General features: G+C 38.0%; 1 protein-coding gene and 3 non-coding genes across 5 annotated transcripts; all 4 read left to right on the forward strand.

The window, feature by feature from the left end:
- Positions 1–11,646: 11,646 nt before the first annotated feature.
- Positions 11,647–20,326, forward strand: RPL5 (ribosomal protein L5). Of its 2 annotated transcripts, none has more exons than XM_019752830.3 (8): positions 11,647–11,775; positions 12,988–13,057; positions 13,145–13,260; positions 14,423–14,557; positions 15,796–15,998; positions 17,089–17,266; positions 19,623–19,711; positions 20,164–20,326. In XM_019752830.3, exons 1-8 carry the CDS (start codon positions 11,773–11,775, stop codon positions 20,261–20,263), a joined length of 894 nt encoding a protein of 297 aa, XP_019608389.1. In that variant the 5' UTR covers positions 11,647–11,772; the 3' UTR covers positions 20,264–20,326. The 2 variants fall into 2 exon arrangements, with proteins under 2 accessions (XP_019608389.1, XP_074191247.1); XM_074335146.2 differs by having other exon boundaries at positions 17,089–17,263.
- Positions 16,919–17,016, forward strand: LOC141572532 (small nucleolar RNA SNORD21). The gene has a single exon (XR_012497857.1). It is a non-coding gene; the product is annotated as a small nucleolar RNA SNORD21 (small nucleolar RNA).
- Positions 17,780–17,910, forward strand: LOC141572543 (small nucleolar RNA SNORA66). Its single transcript, XR_012497868.2, has one exon. It is a non-coding gene; the product is annotated as a small nucleolar RNA SNORA66 (small nucleolar RNA).
- On the forward strand, positions 19,798–19,930 carry LOC141572542 (small nucleolar RNA SNORA66). Its single transcript, XR_012497867.1, has one exon. It is a non-coding gene; the product is annotated as a small nucleolar RNA SNORA66 (small nucleolar RNA).
- Positions 20,327–20,762: the final 436 nt, after the last annotated feature.

Consider the following 20,762-nt stretch of genomic DNA (forward strand, 5'->3'; position numbering starts at 1 on the left):
AGTTATTTGATATAGTATTGCTTGCTTTCAATAAGGTTAGTACAAGTGTTCAAAACCCAAACAGATCTACATTTTTAAAGGATGAAAATTTTAGACAAAATAATTTTTCTAAATTGAATGAAACCTCATGAGAAATAATCAACAAATGTGACATTCTAATTAAATATAAGAAAATTAGAACAAGGAAACAAAAAAGTTTGAATGGCTGTGAAGAAAACTCAGGTACAAATAAACCTAAAATTTAGAGGTAAGCATCATGGTGGAGTGAGAAAACCCCTTAAAGTTACAACAAGTTGGTCAAGTATAATTCAACAAAGGATTCCCTGCTCAACACACAAACACGTCTAAGAGATCTGGGCATTCAGACATCTGAAGGTGGGTGTATCAGAGCAAACAGAGGAGGCAGGACGGGGAAGGACAGAGATGGAACCACACACGCAGTGCAATGCTCATTGTGGCTCCAGTGGTAGCAGTGGAAGGTCTGGTTGCAACCCCACTTGGCAGCCTGGAGAAGGATAGAGGGGCTGAGGCATCATTCTGGCCTGAGTGGCCAGTACACATTGTGGCTGAGCCCAATAACAGGGCATAGAAGCAATGCAAAGGGTGGCAGTTGCAGTTGAGCAGCCATCTTTACCAGGGGGGAAGAAATCAAAGCCACAAATGTGCAAACCCAACCCCCACCGCTATCCTTCCATGGCCCATCTGACTCCAGCTGATGTAGCAGCAATGGAGGTATCAGATTACAGTCCTCATTTGACAGCCTAGAGAAGGCCAGAGAGACAGAAGCAATATTCCAGCCTAAGTGGCCGGTACACATTGCAGGTAAACCCAGTAGCAAAAGCAAAGCCACAAATGCACAAACCTGCCTCCCCTCCCCGCCCCACAAACACACACAAGCCTCCCAAACCACCAGTGGAATCCGGCAGAGGCAACTGGGACACCTCAGATAGTACAGCAAGGCTGGCAGCCTCTGGTTACAGGGTAGCAGTGCTGGAAACTTACAGTGCCAGAAAGTGAATTTTGAATTTGTGCTATCTAGTTATTTGATATGTATTATTTTTTGCTTTTAATAATGTTAGTACAAGTGTTCAAAATCCAAACAGATCTAAATTTTTAAAGGGTGAAAATTTTAGACAAAGTACTTTTTCTAAATTGAATAATACTGCCTGAGAAATATTCAACAAATGTGACATTCTAATGAAATATAAGAAAATTAGAAAAAGGAAACAAAAAAGTTTGAATGGCTGTGAAGAAACTCATGTAAACAGCTGCCACATCCCACCACAGGGATGGTGCCCTGAGACTGAGGTGACCTGGTCATAGAGAGGATGCCCACGCCCTCAGGAAATACGGGACATTTTCCATGGCTGAGGCCAGACCATCACACTGAGATCCTGGAAGTTCCAGTAGTTCAAGGAAGAGAAAACAAAACTTGCACTATATCACCATCTACTGGAAAACAAAAGAAAGACCTTTACTTAACAACCTATTAAACAGTCAAAAGCAATAAAAAAGATTTCAATTCTTCAATGCTCAGGGAGAGAAATAATCCATCAAGTATCATGAATAACCAAGATAGTAAGGTAGCTCAGAAAGAAAACAAAAAGTTTCCAGAAGATAAATTCAAAGATATGGAAGACTGAGATTTAAATGATAGAGAATTCAAAATTGCAGTTCCGAAAAAAACTCAACAAGTTATAAGAAAACTCATAAAGGCAGTTCAAAGAGCTCAGGAATAAAATCAATGAACAAAAGCAGTATTTTACCAAAGAGACTGAAACTATAAAGAAGAACCAAACATAAATTCTGGAACAGAAGAACTCAATATATGAGATGAAGAATGAATTAGAGAGCTTAGGAAATATAGCAGACCAGATGGAAGAAAGAATTAGTGATCTTGAAGATAGAAACCTAGAAATGACTCAAGAGGAAAAAGAGAGAGAACTGAGAGTTAAAAAAAATTTAAAGAACTCTATGAGAACTATCTCATTCCATTAGAAAGATCAACATAAAAATAATGGGTGCCAGAAGGCAAAGAGCAAGAGAACGGAACAGAGAGCCTAATTAAATAAATAACTGATAAGAACTTCCCAAATGTATGGAAAGAGCTGGATCCTTGAATCCAAAAAGTTAACAGAATACCTAATTATCTCAATGCAAAAAGACTTTCTCCAAGGCATATTATATTAAAACTGTCAAAAGTTAATGACAAAGAAAGAATTCTCAAGACATCCAGTGAAAAGAAGACCTATAAAGGAAACCCGATTCAGTTATTATCAGATTTTTCAGCAGAAACCCTACAAGCTAGGAGAGAGTGGAATCAAATATTCAAAATACTGAAAGAGACAAATCACCAGCTAAAAATAATATATCCAGCAAAGTTATCCTTTAGATATGAAGGAGAAAAAAAGAAGGATTGTCCAGAGAGAAAGAGAGAGAGAGAGAGAACTGAGTGAATTTACCACCACAAGACCTGCATTATCAGAAATGTTGAAAGGAGCTCTTCTATCAGAAACAAAAAGACAAAAGATTACAAAACGATAAGATGACAGACAGAAGTAAGAAATTGCAACTCTTTTTCAGAAGACGGTATTAAACACTTAAATATAACATAAAGATTAAAGAGGGTAAAAGCATTTTTTAAAAAGATTATAGCTTCTGCAATATGGAAACAAATGCAGGGCATAAAAAGGGATAATTTGTGGCAATAAAAACATAAAAGGGGAGAGGGAAAAGGAATGAACTTACACAGGTGAATGAAGATAAGATGAAATCATAGAAAAAGGACTATTGTATACATGAAACTTGTTTTTTTTTTGCATAAAACTAATGGTAACCACAAAACAAAAATTCAGAACTGAGACATGTAACATAAAAAAAAAGAGTAAAAAAGTAATAAAATACCACCAAATTAAAACAGCAGACAGAAACACAAGGGAAAAGAAACAATGAAGATACAGAACAACCAGAAAACAAAAGATAAAATGGCTGTAGGAAGTCGTCATACATAAATAATTACCCTAAATGTAAATGGACTGTACTCACCAACTAAAAGGCACAGAGTAGGATTAAAAAATAAGACCCAACTATATATTACCTTTAGGAGGTACTAAGCTACTAAGACAAATATAGATTCAAAGTGAAGGGGTGGAAGATGATACTCTAAGCAAATGGCATGATACTCCAAGCAAAAATAGAGAAAAGCAGCTACTTATATCAGACAAAATAAATTTCAAGATAAAAGAAGTAACAAGAAACAAAGGTGGACAAGTTATAATGATAAAGGGGAACATCAAGACTACATCACACTTATCAATTCATATGTACCCAACTGGGAGCACCAAAATACATAAAACAATTACTAACAGATATTAATATAAAGGAGAAACCAAGAAAAATACAATTATAGTAGGAGACCTATATACCCCATTGACAGCAATGGTTAGATCATACAAACAGAAAATCAATAAGGAAATATCAGCCTTAAATAACACATTCGACCATGGGGACGTAGTTAATATTTACAGAGCTTTCGATCCCCATAAAACAGAATATACATTCTTCTCAAATGCACATGACACATTCCCAAGGATAGACCATAGGTTGGACACAAAACTAGTCTCAATAAATTTAAGAAGATTAAAATCATACCAAGCATATTCTCTGAATACAACTGTATGAAACTGAAAATTAACTACAAAAAGAAAACTGTGAAAATCTTCCGAAATGTGAAGATTAAACAACATGCTACTGAAAAACTATTGGTTCAAAGAAGAACTAAAAGATTAAAAGATACATAGACTCAAATGAAAATGACAGTATGACATATCAAAATGTTTTGGATGCAGCAAAAATGGTAATAAGCAGGAAGTTTATAGCATTACAGACCTATCTCAAGAAATAAGAAAAATCTCAAATAAGCTAACATTTCACTGTAAAGAAGAACAAACAAAGCATGAACTAAGTAGAAGGAAATAAGGAAGGTTAAAGCATAATTAAACAAAATAGAGAACAAAAAAGACAATAGAAAAAAATTAATGAAACAAAGAGCTGCTTTGAAAAGATAAATAAAATTGACAAACTTCTGGCTAGACTCACTAAGGAAAAGAGAAAAAAACTCAAATAAATAAAATCAGAGATGAAAGAAGAGACGTTACAATGGACACTACAGAAATACAAAGGATTATACAAGAATACTATGAAAGGGTACATGCCACCAAATTCAATAAGCTAGAAGAAATGGACAAATTCTTAGAAATACATAACCTTCTTAGACTGAACCATGAATTGGAAAACCTAAATAGACCAATCAACAGTAAGGAAATTGAAACAGTAACAAAAAACCTCCCCAAAATACAAAAGTCCAGAATCAGATGGCTTCACTGTTGAATTCTACCAAACTTTCAAAGAAGATTTAACATCTATCCTTATCAAACTTTTCCAAAAATTGAAGAAGAAGGAATACTTCCTAACTCATTTTTTGAGGTCAGCATTACCCTGATGCCAAAACCAGGCAAGGACAAACATAAATGGAAGTTATAGACCGATACCTTTGATGAATATAGATGCAAAAATCCTAAACAAAATAGTAGCAAATCAAACACAAGAATACGTTAAAAAGATAATACATCACAATCAAGTGGGGTTCATTCCAGGGACGCAAGAATAATTTAACATACACAAATCAATGTGATACACCACATTAACAAAGTAAAAGATAAAGATCATATGATCATATCAATAGATGCAGAAAAGCATTTGACAAGATACAACATCCATATCATTCAAACACTCAATAAAATGTGTATAGAAGGAAAGTACTACAATATAATAAAGGCCATATATGACAAACCCTCAGCTAATATCATAATCGATGAAAAACTGAAAAGTTTTTCCTCTATGATCAGGAACAAGACAAGGATGCCCACTTTTGCCACTGTTATTCAACATAGTACTGGAAGTCCTATATATGATTCCATATATAGAAAATCCTAAAGACTCCACTAGAAGACTTAAAAACAATGAACAAATGTAGTAAAATTGCAGGATTCAAAATCAATGTACAAAAATCCGTTGCATTCTTATATACTAACAATAAAATATCAGAAAAAGATGAAGGAAACAATCCCATTTGCAACTGCAACAAAAAGAATAAAATACCTAGGAATAAACTTAACAAAGGAGGTAAAGGACCTATACACTGAAAACTACAAGACACAATTGAAAGAAATTGAAGAAGACACAAAGAAATATAAAGATATTCTGTGTGCAAGGATTGGAAGAATCAACATAGTTAAAATGGCCATATTACTTAAAGTAATATATAGATTTAATGCAATCCTCATCAAATTCCCAATGGCATTTTTCAAAGAAATAAAACCAAAAAATCCTCAAATTTGTATGGAACCACAAAAGAACCTGAATGGCGAAAGCAATCCTGAGAAAAAAGAACCAAGCAGAGGTATCACACTCCCTGACTTCAAATTATATTACAAAGCTACAATAATCAAAACAGTACGGTATTGGCAGAAAAATAGACACAGACCAATGGAACATAATTGACAGCCCAGAAATAAACCCACACATATATGGACAACTAATTTTCGATAAAGGAGCCAAAAACATACAATGGAGAAAGGAAAGCCTCTTCAATAAATGGTGTTGGGGAAATTGGAAAGCCACATGCAAAAGAATGAATCTAGACTGCTATCTGACACCATACACAAAAATTAACTTGAAATGGATTAAAGATTTGAACATAAGACCTTAAATAATAAAATACATAGATGAAAACAAGGCACTAAACTTATGGATGCTGGTCTTAGAGAGGTTTTCATGTACTTGACCCCAAAGGCAAGTGAAATAAAAGGAAAAATAAATGAATGGGACTACATCAAACTCAAAAGCTTCTGCACAGCAGAGAAACCATCAACAAAACAAAAAGCCAACCAACTGCATAGGAGAAGATATTTGCAAACGATAACTTGATATGGGGCCAATATCCAAAAATATATAAAGAACTCATACAATTCAACAACAACAATCAAACAATTTAATTAAACAATTTAATTAAACTCCCAAACAATTTAATTAAAAAGTAGCAGAAGACCTGAACAGACACTTTTCCCAAGAAGACATACAGATGGCCAATAGACGTATGAAAAGATGCTCAACTTCACTAGCTATAAGGAAAATGCAAATCAAAACTACAATGAGATACCACCTCATGTCTGTTAGAATGGCTATTACCAATAAGACAAGAAATAACAAGTGTTGGAGAGTGTAGAGTAACAAATGTGGAGAAAAGAGAACTCTCGTACACTGATGGTGGGAATGTAAATTGGTACAGCCATTATGGAAAACAGTATAGAGGTGCTTCCAAAAATTAAGAATAAAGCTACCATATGACCCAGCAATCCCTCTTCTGAGTATCTACCCAAAAAATTTGAAGCATTTATTTGTAAAGATATATGTACCCCTATGTCCACTGCAACATTATTTACATTAGCTAAGACATGGAAACAACCTAAGTGTCCTTTTGACAAACAACTGGATAAAGAAAATGTGGGATATATATACAATGGAATACTACTCAGCCATAAAAAATTATGGAATGTTGCCATTTGCAACAACATGGATGGATCTTGAGAGTATTATGCTACATAAGTGAAATAAGTCAGACGAAAAGGACAAGCACCATGTGATTTCACTCATATGTGGTTTATAAAACAGAAAGCAACAAACAAACAAACAAAACAAACAAACGTAGACACAGACAACAGTATGGTGGTTACCAGAGGGGAATGGGAATGTGGGGAAAATGAAGAGGGTAAAGGGGTCAAATATATGGTGACAGAAGGGGACTAGACTTTGGGTAGTAAGCACACAATACAATATATAGATGATGTCTTATAAAACTATATACCTGAGGGTGGGCCTGGTGGCTCAGGCCATTGGAGCTCCGTGCCCCTAATGCCATAGGCTGCCGGTTCGATTCCCACATGGGCCAGTGGGCTCTCAACCACAAGGTTGCCGGTTCGACTCCTTGACTCCTGCAAGGGATGGTGGGCCCCCTGCAACTAAGATTGAACACGGCACCTTGAGCTGATTTGCCGCTGAGCTGCCGCTGAGCTCCCAGATGGCTCAGTTGGTTGGAGCGTGTCCTCTCAACCACAAGGTTATCGGTTCAACAAGGGATGGTGGGCTGCACCCCCTGCAACTAACAACAGCAACTGGACCTGTAGGGCGTAGTTGCGCCCTCTACAATTACAATTGAAAGGACAACTTGACTTGGAAAAAATCCTGGAAGTACACACTGTTCCCCAATAAAGTCTTGCTCCCCTTCCCCAATAAAATCTTTTTTTAAAAAAATTATGTAGCTGAAACTTGTATAATTTTAACAACCAATGTTACCCCAAATAAATTTAAATAAAGAAATAAATAAACCTAAGACTAATATCTATAGAGATGGTTTTCTGACCCTGATAGATCAGTCTATAGTCTGATTGAAAAGACATTTGAAGAAATGGAGCAACATATTGTTATTTGTGTTTTCCTTTACCATACACCAGCATTTAAATATTGGAAGAACAACAAAACCTGTGTGTGTGGATACTACACTACTGTAAGAGACAGAGAAAAATCACAATAAAAATGACAGTGATTTATATGACAATATCAAAATATCTAGCAATAGTTTCTGGGAAACAATAATTTATAATATATGACACCATACAGTTTGAATTTGACATATAAAAATTATGGTTCATTTTCAAATCTAAGTATTGCTTTATGAATTTTACTTAAAATCCAGTTTCTCTTGCTTCATCCCAGCAAAATTTCTCCTAATTGACGTTAATATAAATTATTTAAGAACCACAATGACCCAAAAAAGGTTGTCTAATTTGGCATTACTATCTGTAGAATACAAATGATGTGATATCTTGGTGATGACATCATAGAAATTTTGCTGAAATGAAGATACAAAGAGAAACTTTTATGGAATAAATATAATTTACGAATTGTGTGTTTTTCATCAGTAGTGTAGGAACAGAGCACCCAGACATGCTTAATCTTAATTATGGTTGGTTGTCCTGATATTCCGCTGACTCTTGGTCCCATTCAAAAACATAGCTTTACACATTTATCTTTAAGAAACGAAGATTATTCTTCACTGAAGGCTAATTATTTTTTCCTAGATAAAAGTACAGGTTTAAAAAGTTTTTAATGTTTCTAATGGATTAATATCAACAAAGGGGACCCAACCGTAAAGTTGTTTACTCTATTTGCTACCCTTCATGTAGAACCAGAAACTAATGTAAAGCAAAAACCAATTGCAAAGAAAAAGATATATATGTGTGTGTGTGTGTGTGTGTGTATATATATATATATATATATATATATATATATATATATATATATTTTTTTTTTTTTTTTTTTAGGTTTTCTTTCCCCCCACCCCCAGCTCCAGTTCAAACCGTTGTTCTCAGTCTGGTTGTGTAGGACGCAGCTCCCTGGCCCATGTTGGTATTATGAGCCTTGCTAGGCAGTCAGGGGACTGATGGTTGGCAGCTCACAGCAATCCCACCACAGCCCAGCGCCAGGTTGAGCTGTTGTGCAAAATCTTAGCTGTAGAGGGTGCAGCTCACTGGCCCATGTAGGAATTGAACCGGCGACCTGGGCATTAGGAGCACAGTGTACCAACCCACCTGAGCCACAGGGCCGCCCAAGAAAAAGATATTTTGAAATAACAAGATGCTTTTTGATTATAATTAAGAAAGTTGGTGGTTTCAATACAAAACCTGCTGATCAGAGTAGTAAGTAGGTACTTCAAAATCATAATATATTGGTAACATCATAGAAATCTTTTCATATTTTGGTATTGTCATCACTACCACGACTAAAAATTACTGAATTATTTTCTATTTATAACATATGTTTGACATATCTGATAACACTAAGTTGACTTTCATTTCAAATAATAAAAGAAATATTTCCCATTCCAATAGGACTCAATGTTTTATTTTCACTTTGAAATAATTTCAAAATCACAAATTGGTTTAAGAACAGTACAAAGAATTTCCATCTACCCTTCTCCCAGATTACTCATTGTTAACTTTTTAACACATTTGCCTTGTTTTCTTTCTTTTTATACACACATATGTAACTTTTATCTGAGTCACTTGTTGAGAGTAAGTTGCAGAAATAATACCCATTACTCCAAAATAGTTCAGAGTGTATTTCCTACAGAGCAGTCTCATACATAACCATAGTGTATCTATCAATATAAAATTAACATTGATCTATTATTACCATCTAATCTACAGACTCCATTTAGATTTCACTGATTGTTCTGAGAATGTCATTTACACAAAAGAAATAAAAAGCCTTCTTTTTCTCTTTTTCCTTTCTTGTCCAGGATGCAATCTAAGATCACACATTGCGTACAGTTGTCATGTCACTTTGGTCTCTTTCAATCTGGAGTATTTTTTTAGTCTTTCCTTATCTATCATGATTTTGTCATAAATACAGATCAATTACTTTCTAGAATGTCCCTCAATTTGGGTTTGTGTGCAGTTTCATCATGTATCAGATTAGCTAGACTACGTAATTAGATTAGATTAGATAAATTTGGCACAAAGTGCTTCTGTGTTCTTCTCAGTATATCATCTCATGAAGAACACGAAGTTGACTTGTCCCAGTACTGGTGATTTTTAACTTTTACCACTTGAGCAAGATTCGTTGGTCGAGGATGCTGGACAAATTCTCCCTGGCTCCTAGTGTCACCAACTACACTGGTTGTGTCAGCCATACTAGCCACAGCCCCCCAGCTGCAACCAAGGGGAATAGATACATATATTTTTAATTTTGTTGTTATACATATTTATAAGGTAAGAAGAAGCAGGTTAAGGAGAATAAACCATTTAACTCAACAATATGTTACTTGATTCGTAACTTCTAAATATTCCCATGAATGGTATGTGGGTCTTCATACGAGTATGTACTCTTGCCCTAAAACATGCAAACTTTAGGGGTGGGCCTATTTCCATACAGACTTTCCTTCCTGATGCTCCCACCTCCAATACAAGCAGTGCCCGTCCAAGACATGTGGCACCTTTCATAAGCTAATAACTTGAGGAACCACCAAGATGAAGGTCTTTAAGTATTTTCTGTAAAAACAAATTATATGCCTTTCTTTACATTTCTAAAAGCCCCTCAACAAAGATTGAACCACACTTGCTTGTGAGAATTGTTTTAACATTTCTTTTTGTGAGCTCTGTGGACATTGGCCAGAGTGGATTCAAGCTACATTTTTCTGGCTACATAAGGATTTACAAATTGAAACCAGAATAAATTGGCATCATAATTCTGATTTATTCTAGCGGCAGTTTTTTTTGGAACCAGTTAGCCTGGTCACCTTGTTTGGCAGATCCTCCTTCCAGTTCTGACACACTGATTCTTTCCTGTGAAACTCATGCACACCCATTTTCCAAGAGCAGGCTTATCATTGGGGTGGGGGTACAGAGTTAAAGTTCATTTTGAGGACGCCAATGTTTTAAACTGCTGTGCTGTTACGTAGTTTGCTTTTCCTAGTAGAATCAGTTAATTCCATTATTGGGCAAAATAGGATTTGTTTTCTACTTTCCCGAGACCTCTTGAATTAAAATTGAGGCCAAATTTAAAATGCAGATTCCCAGTCCCCAGAACAGCGAGTCTGATTCAGTAGAGGAGGCTATTCATATATCTTCATTTTAACCAGTACCCATATAATTCCCATGCAATAGCCCAAAGACCACCCTTGAAAAACCGTTAGGTGAGGGAATACTTTCTCTTGAGGTGGTTGGTTGGTTGGTTGGTTGGTTGGTTGGTTGGTTGGTTGGTTGGTTGGTTGGTTGGTTGGTTCTCCTCAGTCTCCATGTGGAGAATAGGAAAATGACTTATTCCCCAGTTACAATTAGTTTTAAAAGAATTTTAAAAAGGACTTAAACATGTTTAAAACAGTTAAGCTGACTAGATCAGAGCGATGGAAGGAGACAAAAGGAATGAGGTGGTCAGGGATCAGGGAAGAAGACGGCTGTAAAGAAGCAGGAAGGAGAGAGCAATAGTTCTACTTACCATTTAACAAATACCAAGCACTTACTGAATGTCAGCACCGTGCTATGTGGGTACTGGAGATTCAAAGGCGAACTTGACAGCAGAGCCCACCTTCAGGGAGTTTACAATCTACAGTGGGCCGAAGCAGGTACGAAGGTACTAGGGGAAGGCAGAAAAGGGGCTTCTAACCCAGGCTTGGAGCACTAAGGCAAGGCTTCCTGGGTTGGACCCAATGTTCTGGACCAGGATGCATAGTCCAGGAGGTGGAGTCCTGGGGGGGGGGGGGGGGGGCAAAAGAGCTCCAGAACGAATTCATTCTATTTAACTTTTAAGCTTTTTCCTGCTTACAAAAGTAATACATGTTATGAAAAAACTTCCTAGCATGGGAAAGTGAAAGCCGCCTGTACGTAATGCCCCCTGCTATTGCTCAAGGTCCACACCTGTGGGATCATCGAGGATTTCTTCCGGCAAGGAGAAAGCCGGCGTGGGTCCTCCTATCAGCAGGGGGCGGCATGCCTAACGCCGGCCGGCCGGCGGATCTCTCTTTCACACGTCGCTCGCGTGATCGCCGGCGCTACATACTGCGCCTGCGCATAGGCTACGGTCTTTTCTCCCCCGGAGCCGAGCTGGGCCTGCAGGTCTGTGGCGAGCCGCGGACGCGGTGCTCTGTTCACCAGGATGGTGAGTCGGTATCCCGATCTCGAGGCTACAGATGGACGGGGGGTCCCTCTCTTTGTTCTAATGCCAACCTACGGTCGGTCTTGCATGACGTAGGAGGCGGATGGCAGTAGATTGCCGGCTCTGCCCTGGTCGGACTGCGGCTCCTAGCGTGGTCTTAATGGCTGCCGCCCGGCGCGCAAGCTTGAGAGGAAGGCGATTGAAGATAAAAAGCAGGAGTTGGGGCGGCGGGTTGAGGAGAGGGCTGAGTTTAGTAGACAGGCTGCGGGGATAGTGCCGGCCCGTTCGAGGGGGCCCCGGCAGGCGGCCGGGCAGGCGAGATTGCATTAGTTGGTCTCATGCTGGCCAGGGGATGCCTGAGTGGAGACGGGCTGCAGCTTCTCGGACCCAGCTCCATCCCTGGCTGCTCCGTGGGTCTTCCGGAAGAGCGTTGGGGTCGGCGGGTGTTTCAGAAAGGCTTGCGTTGTGGTCTGAAGAAGTCATTTTTAAGCCAAAACCGTCAGTTTATCTTGGAGGCCGTGGCGTTTCTGGGCCCGGAAAGGAAGCTCATGTAGTTTTTGGTCTGCGCCTCCTGCCTCTTCATAGACTGTCGCTGGCACCGGTTTTAAGTGATTGTTGGGGTGGGGTGTTGCTTCGTTGGTGGGGGACAGTGCTGTTTTAATCGGGAGTAATTGCTGAAAATGATTTTGGGCAGTTCAGGTTTGTGACAAGTAATTTAGGTTTTTGAAAAACGTCCGTCCATGGAAAGTGAGGGAAATAGGAGGTTAGTTTTTCGAAATGGGACAGTATTCAGAACAGATGGACGTTTGGCAAGATTGAGTGCTGTCTGGAGCAGGGCTTTGCAAAAGTTTGGCACAAGCATTGGTGTTGGTCTGTGAGGTACAGAAGTTGAGTTGAGAGGAAGCATTCAAAAATTTAAAAACAGTGACAGTTTTGGAAAATGTAAGACATTGGCCTGTGTTTGGTATGTTAGTTCATTTCCATTTTTCCCCAGTGATTCGTTTTTACTCTGTTACCAGCATTGACAGGAAAGTAGGAGAAAAAGTGATCCTTTGACTCCAGATGGTTTGAGAAACACTGGTTTCTACAAAAGTGACAGCTGTCTATAGATTCACTTTTGAAGTTTAAATGTTATTTGTTACAGCTCAAATGTCAGAAGTATCAGCTAAAACATTTATCAAAGTTTTAATAACATTCCTTTTTTTTTTTTTTAAGGGATTTGTTAAAGTCGTCAAGAATAAGGCGTACTTCAAGAGATACCAAGTGAAATTTAGAAGACGCCGTGGTATGGTCAGGTTTTCACATTCACAGTATTAAAAGAATTTGCTTTGTAGTGAAGTAGACTTTTAAGTTATTTTCTCTTTTTTTTCAGAGGGTAAAACTGATTACTATGCCCGGAAACGCTTGGTAATCCAGGATAAAAATAAGTACAACACACCCAAATATAGGATGATTGTACGGGTAACCAACAGAGATATCATTTGTCAGGTAAGTTGCATTCTAGCCTTGAGCAGTGACGGTAAACCCCACCTCCCTTTAACTCACCTTGCTGGAGAAGTACTTGGGAAACAAAACATGTATGGATTAGAAGTTCCATCAACTGTAGTGGCTGGCACTCAGAAACATCCATTGAGTAAGTGAGTAGCTCTTTTCCTTTTTGTGGGTCTTAAATTGGAGCCTGGGAAATTGGTACTTAAAAAAAACACTGAAGATCAGCTATATTTAGCAATCTTGACCCAGTTTAATCCCATTCATTTTCTAATTGGGGGGAAGAGGATTAGAGAAATTTATGGTGCTGTGCTATTTTGTGGGGGTGGGTGGGGTGGAAGGATAAGTTTGAGAGCAAGTAGAAGGTTCCTACCCATTCCAATTCTAGTAGAATAATAGAATTTGCCATGGACTAAGTCCTGACTTGCAGTATGGTCTTACATGCCACATACCCACTGCTCTTCAAAGAGGTTGGGAGTTTTGTGAAGATTAAATTAGACTCAGGATTGTTCTATTCCTACTTATTGTTGAAATGGGTTTTAATTATGTATGAGGGTCTCCCACATAAAACCTCCAGAAAGTGGCAGTTTTTTCCTAGAACACAATTTGCTAGGGTTTTTTTTACAAGTAGGGAAAATTTTTATACTTGAGATTTGTTGGGCCTTTGCAAAAGGCAGGCATACCATTTGTTGGTTGTGAAGGCAATGCCTTCTTCCATACTCAAGTTCAGATAACTGAACACTGGGTGTCGGAAACATTGGACTTAAACATGCTTAGTTTAAAAGATGTTTGAAATAATTGGGGATTCGTTTGACTTTTCAAAGTACCTCTTTAGTTCAGTAGCTACTCCAGCTAAGAGTCTTCAGTGTTTAGAAGTAAGGAGCTACAGTATAATTTATTCCAAAGGCATTTTAATATTCAATGTCTATGTGGTAATTTTAGCCTTACATACTGTGTCATCAGTCAAATATTACAGACTCATAAAGTTACCTGCTACAGTTTACCAAGCCATAAACTAGTTGGAGGTGAGTGGGTTTAACAAAGACGAATTTTAATTGGTACAGATCTATGTCTTTATTTTTTTTCCAAGTCCTTTGTACAAGAAGGCACTTAGGACAAATAGTGAAAGCAGATTTCTAACCTGGTTTTTCTCTTATTATAGATTGCTTATGCCCGTATAGAAGGAGATATGATAGTTTGTGCAGCTTATGCTCATGAACTCCCCAAGTACGGTGTGAAGGTTGGCCTGACAAATTATGCTGCAGCATATTGTACTGGCCTGCTGCTGGCCCGCAGGGTATGTACAGGATTACTGTAATTGATGTGTTTGGAATTAGCTTAGCTCATAGTTTGGTGTTACCTGCAAAATAGATATTGACAGCTGGATAAGTTACCCCCTCCGCTGTAGAATCAAGAGAGTGCCTGTGGCACTCTTTAGGAAACACTAGGAAAGATGATTTTATAAATAGAAGGTTGTGATTGAGATGGCAGCGCATTTTCTAGTAATTTGGGGAAGCAGTTTTTCTGTTATCCGCCGGTTTGTTGGGTATATCTAGACCAATAGAATTTTCTGCAATGATGGATATCTGTAATCTCTGCTGTCTGATATGGTAGCCAGTAGACATAGGTGGCTGTGAGCACTTGAAATGTGTCTGGTGCTACTGGTGAACCGACTTTAAAATTTGAATAGCTACTTGTGGCTAGTTGGTGGCTACCTTGTTGGACAGCTCTACTGAAAAGTGTAGATCTTTTGATCACAAGCAAACATTAAAATGCAGGCTCTACTCCAGATACTCAGAATCTATATATTTTAATAGGGCGTCCAAGTGATTTATAGGCCAATTCCATTTTGAGAAGTAGTATCTTAAATTTTGGGGGAAGGGCAGGCATTGGTAGGTGTTTTTTGTTTTAATCATCTCTGCCCTCTGGGTGGCAGCATTTCCTGTCATGTAGAAAAGATGAAAATGTGCTTTTGCCTTACTCTTTTCTCAATTACTGACCTGGTTTTGCAGTGGGATTTTTAAGCATGCATCATTGTTGGGGACCCAGTTTGAGTGGGGGTGGGGAACAAGGTCATTGTGTATGAGAGCAGCTTGGTACAAAGGCACTGCTTGTGAAACCATAGCTAGGTGATAAGGTACTAGCAGAAGAATGGCCCATGTTAACAGTATAGTTGGAGAATAGAGCCACAAAAGATCTCTTCAGCTCAGGATCCTACTCAGAACTACATGTGATAATGTTTAAAATTTAGTTGTTGAATTCTAGCTAAATACGACTGAAAATATGTGGAGATCCCTAATTGCTGCATAAATCAAGTATGGACATGTAGCAGATTGAAAAGCTAGTAAAGTTGTTACAGTTGGTGAAATGGAATAAAGTTTCTTCTTGTAGCATTTAAAAATTGGTATTTTAAAATAGATTGGGATAAAGGTATAAGTGAATCGGAAGGAAAGTGTTTTGTCAGGTCATTAAAGTTGTGACACTGTTGTTTGCATATATTCAAACAAGTATTTAGTCTGGCTTCTTTGTTAATAGCTTCTCAATAGGTTTGGCATGGACAAGATCTATGAAGGTCAAGTGGAGGTGACTGGAGATGAATACAATGTGGAAAGCATTGATGGTCAACCTGGTGCCTTCACCTGCTATTTGGATGCAGGGCTTGCCAGAACTACTACTGGAAATAAAGTTTTTGGGGCCCTGAAGGGAGCTGTGGACGGAGGCTTATCTATCCCTCACAGGTAATACAGTATTCAAGGGCTCGTTGCCTGGACTCCAGTACTTCACTGTTTCTGTTTGGACTGTGGGGATTACTGAATCAATTAAAGTAATAATAGCTATCATTATGTGCCTGCCGTATGCTAGGTGCTATGCAAAAGGAACCTGGCAGGGCCAGAGAGAACTGGTAATGCATTTTATAAGTGAAGACACGGGTTGAGAGGTAAAAAATGGTTTGTCCCAGGTTTTGAAGCCAATAAGTAGGAAAGCCGGGCTTGAAACTGCTGTATCTTTTGAGTGTGACTTAGTTTTGGCTAGAAACAAGCAACTTGGTTTCACCCACTACTCCTCCTTCCCCTCCAATGCATTTTTTTCATTCAGAAAGAAAATTGTTTTACTGAGTTACGGAAAAATGGACTCCAGGAAAAAAAAGTTTGAGAAAAAGGCTTCTGACAGATTTCTATACTTTCAACTGGAAATAAGATTGTAGGCCGTTCATTCTTAGAAGCTAAGTAGGTTGTTTTAATTTGGGTGGTCGTTTGAAGCAATGATTTTTGTTACTGTTGAGTAGCGCCATCTTAAAGTGAGTTATTAGCTTCTTAGGCATATTTTAGTGGTTGCTGATTTAACTTTACATACGTATTTTTTAATATATTTTATTTATATATAGAAATAAAATGTAATCTGGCTGGAACTTACTCGTATAATGTGAGGGTGGGTTGAGGATCGGTAGTTCTGTTGAAAGGCACCTTGATCTTGAATGAAACACTCCCGTGTATCCTGAGGCACCACTGGAATTCTAGGATTTGGGGGGAGCAGTTTTCAATCCCTTTTTCTATGATAACAAGAACTAACTTTATGGTAGTGAAAAGCCTTGCTTCATTTAATGGTTTTTAAAGGTGCTTGTGGCATGATTTTCTGTCGTGGAATTCAGAGATTAGCTGCTGAATGATGATACATCCCATTAACTGAGCAGTCAGTAGTTGGTCCTTTGGTTGCATGTGATGCAATTAATTGTTTCAAGACGGGACTGATGGCAGCTACTGAAATGAATTCCTGCTAGTGGACTGATTTCAATCAATATATACTAAAGTATGAAAAACTTTATTTTAGTACCAAACGATTCCCTGGTTATGATTCAGAAAGCAAGGAATTCAATGCAGAAGTACATCGGAAACACATCATGGGCCAGAACGTTGCAGACTATATGCGTTATCTAATGGAAGAAGATGAAGACGCTTATAAGAAGCAGTTCTCTCAATACATAAAGAACAACGTAACTCCAGACATGGTAAAAATTTTAACTAAAAACGCCTGTATTGGTATTTATACCTATAGAACTCAGTTTACTACTTGTTTTTGGTGGGTATGTTTTATAGTTTTAACTTGGGTTAACAGTTAAAAGTTGAATGTGGGTGTGTTCATAGGTATAGACAGATTCAAATAACCTGCCCTTGGCTTTTAAAATGAAACAACATGAAATTGGTGTGTTGGACAGATTAGGTTAAAGGATAAGGCAGTATAATGATCTAGACTTATCAACATGCTCTTAGGATGCTGAAGGATAGCAGATTTCAAGCATCCAAATCTAAAGCCTTTGGTGGGTTTTATGCGTTTGACTGTTGTGTAGTTATAGATTTCATTCCTGTGGTCATAGTTATAATCTACCCTGTCTGATAGGAGGTGTTAGTTACTAAACTTCACTCATTTTGAGGCCATAGGGAAGAGGTTCTTTCTTCGTAGCAAATAACTGCTATGTTCTGGACTTCCGGAATGTCTCAGGGATGCACACAGAAAGGGAGATGTACAGATTCTATCACTGGGTCTGCATGATGCTGAAGAAGTAAAGGGAACCATGTTTGCAAAAATTAGCTTAATGTTGGAAAATTTATCGCCCCCAAAGTTGAGTCTCCGGGGCTTTCTCTCAATACATTGGAGTAATTGAAGATGATAGTACCAGTTTTGAAATTGTAGTGAAAGCGTGGAACACAAATCACACTGTTATAAAATTATAACAAATATACAATTATATATAGATGGATGGGTTATATATTAAGTAATTGGGGTGTTATTTTTTTGTTAGTGCATAGTTTCTATTTTGATACTGCTTTGGCTATGAAAATTAATTTTAAAATAGTTTTAATTGGGAAAGGATTCCTTTGTTATTTACGCTTAGTATAGTCTAGGGCTGGATAAGCAGCTGGAGTCTTGAGCGAGGAAGAGTAGTGTCATTAGTAATGTAGATGCATGTTAATTTCTGAAGTCATCAAATGGATTTGTTAAATTACGATGGAGAGCTGGTAATAATAGAGTGCTAAAAGTTCAACTTTTCAAAGGGATTCAACTTTCCAAAGGGATTTAGAGAAATTCAACTTTCCAAAGGGATTTAGAAAAATTCAACTTTCCAAAGGGATTTAAGTAGTCGTCTCAAATGCAGTGAAAAATGTTGCATTGTCTTCCTTTGCTAAGCTTTACACAAATGCATGTAGTAATTGTATGTTCTCCACCTTGAATAATTTGAGAGACCTGGATTACCTAACTCATTCTTTAGGGGGCTGTAATTTTTACTAGATTTTGATTGAACACTCAGGCATTTTACACCTGCTCTTTAAGACGTGATCTCACACAGGAGCAAGTCATTTACCGTTGACCCTTGGACAGCCTGGGGGTAAGGGGTGCTAAACCCCGCCCCCCCCCTCCAGCAGTTGAAAATCCACATACAACTTTTGACTCCCCCAGAACTAGCTACCGTTGTCCCTTGGAATCCACGAAGATTGGTTCTAGGTCCCTCTATAGATTGCAAGTACTGTTTTCAATTCACAGATGCGAAACGGGGGCAGGAGGGGGGGAATTAGGGAGGGCCAACTGTATATTTATTGGGGAAAAAAATCTGTAAGTGGACCTGGGCAGTTCAAACATGTGTTTAAGGGTAGACCATTTGGGGGTGGTAATTGAAACAATTCAGAGTTGCAACATAGTTTTTTGTTGAGTTTTAGAACACAATTCTCATGAGAAGATACCTAATTGGATAGCCTTTCAGGGTATTCTAGGGAAATCGGGACGTCTTTCTGGTTGATACTAGTGATTTGCAGTAGTAGCAGTGGTAGATGATATAAGAGGGCCCTGGTATGCAGTACTGTGGATGACCTTGAAAGACCTATCAGACACCGATGGAAAATGTAAATGTGGGGAATGTGGGAGGACACATTCATTTGGCAATTGCTTCTTGGCCCCCATGCAGTCTTCATCTTAACATCTTAAAAACTTTGTTTTGGTGTGTGTCCTTACTTGAAAGAATTTAGGTCGGTATTTTAAATGAGTATAAAATGTGTTTCTGCATAAATCAATTTGCTTTAAACTTGAGTGACTTAAAGATTATCGACAAAGTCCTCAGAAATGCATGAAAATTTTTCTTGAGGAAGATTGAGTTTTGTGAATAATGTCAACTCACGTTGCCTATGGTAAAAATTGTGAATTTCTTAGGAAAAGAAATGTAGAAATTTAAGTAGGTACCAACACTGACCTAGTTTAGTACCTTTTGAGGATCTGGCTTGGAACAAAATAGAGCAAGTGGTACATTACACTATGTTGTATTGTTTAGGGCGTGTGAAATGAAACCAAGTACTGTTTGCCTTGCTTTGTTTCAGATGGAGGAGATGTATAAGAAAGCTCATGCTGGTATACGGGAGAATCCGGTTTATGAGAAGAAGCCTAAGAAAGAAGTTAAAAAGAAGAGGTATGCATGTTACTGAGGTCTTTTCAAGAGATAGAGGTTGGGAAGGGTTCCCTGCCTTGTGTCATCTTACTCAGATTCTTAAGGTTGTGCAAACTCGATCACTAACTCTGCATGATGTTGCAGAAGTGAGGGGAACCAGGTTTGCTAAAGTAATTGTGGTGATAGAAATGTATTAGCCTCAGAAGCCACTGAGGTGGCCCATTCTATCCTAGTACAGTTACTGCTAATACTTGATGATTATAAGCATTGTATTAACATGTCTATTTGATTTGGGCACCTGTGGGGTAATAGAACAGTATCACAGAAATTTTGGGTTTGGGAATGTTAGCTTAAAATCATAATAAGTAACACGTATTGGAACTTGGATTACTTGACCTCATCTTATTACAAAGTGTCTATCCTCGTTAGCTATGGTTTTTAAAAATAACATTTTTTCTTACTTTGTTTTGTAGGTGGAACCGTCCCAAAATGTCGCTTGCCCAGAAGAAAGATCGGGTAGCACAGAAGAAGGCAAGTTTCCTCAGAGCTCAGGAACGGGCTGCTGAGAGCTAATAAACCAAACAGTTTTCTATGAAGATTTTTCATATAGTCATAAATAAAGTTATTCAGCAACTATTTCTGTGTTATGCTCTTGTTAATTAATCTGTAGGAAATAGCTTGAAATTAACTGCATTTTTCTTCAAGAAACAAGTATAGCTTTTTCCAGCAAAAGATTTCTTGCATATTGACTCATTGGGCTTCTGTTCTCCCTGACAGGAGTTACCCCTCAAATTGTATGGTGTGCAGCTCTCCTAACAGTCTGGCAACAGACCAACCTTCTACTAGGAAACACTTCTTTCATTCATTTATTGTATCCAGATGATTAATGGGGAGAAGTTACCTTCAAAGTATGTAATTTTAAAGGAAACAAAACGTGCTAATCCATGGCTTTAATTTTTTGTGAGAAAGTTGTCCAGCGAAGGTCACGTAGCTAAGATACTCACTTTAACCAGGTGAAATCTTTGAGCAGGAAATACTGGGTCTTTATTCTAAAACATGTTTAGATTTATGG

The sequence above is a fragment of the Rhinolophus sinicus genome, chromosome 14 (assembly GCF_057876585.1).
Source record: "Rhinolophus sinicus isolate RSI-liver-muscle chromosome 14, RSI-T2T, whole genome shotgun sequence".
NCBI lineage: Eukaryota > Metazoa > Chordata > Mammalia > Chiroptera > Rhinolophidae > Rhinolophus > Rhinolophus sinicus.

Bases quoted from the DNA above. Each gene is read 5' to 3' on its own strand.
- RPL5 (XM_019752830.3), top strand. The intron at 17,267-19,622 runs GTAAAAATTTTA...GCTTTGTTTCAG, and splicing joins ACAACGTAACTCCAGACATG to ATGGAGGAGATGTATAAGAA. The intron at 19,712-20,163 runs GTATGCATGTTA...TTTGTTTTGTAG, and splicing joins AAAGAAGTTAAAAAGAAGAG to GTGGAACCGTCCCAAAATGT.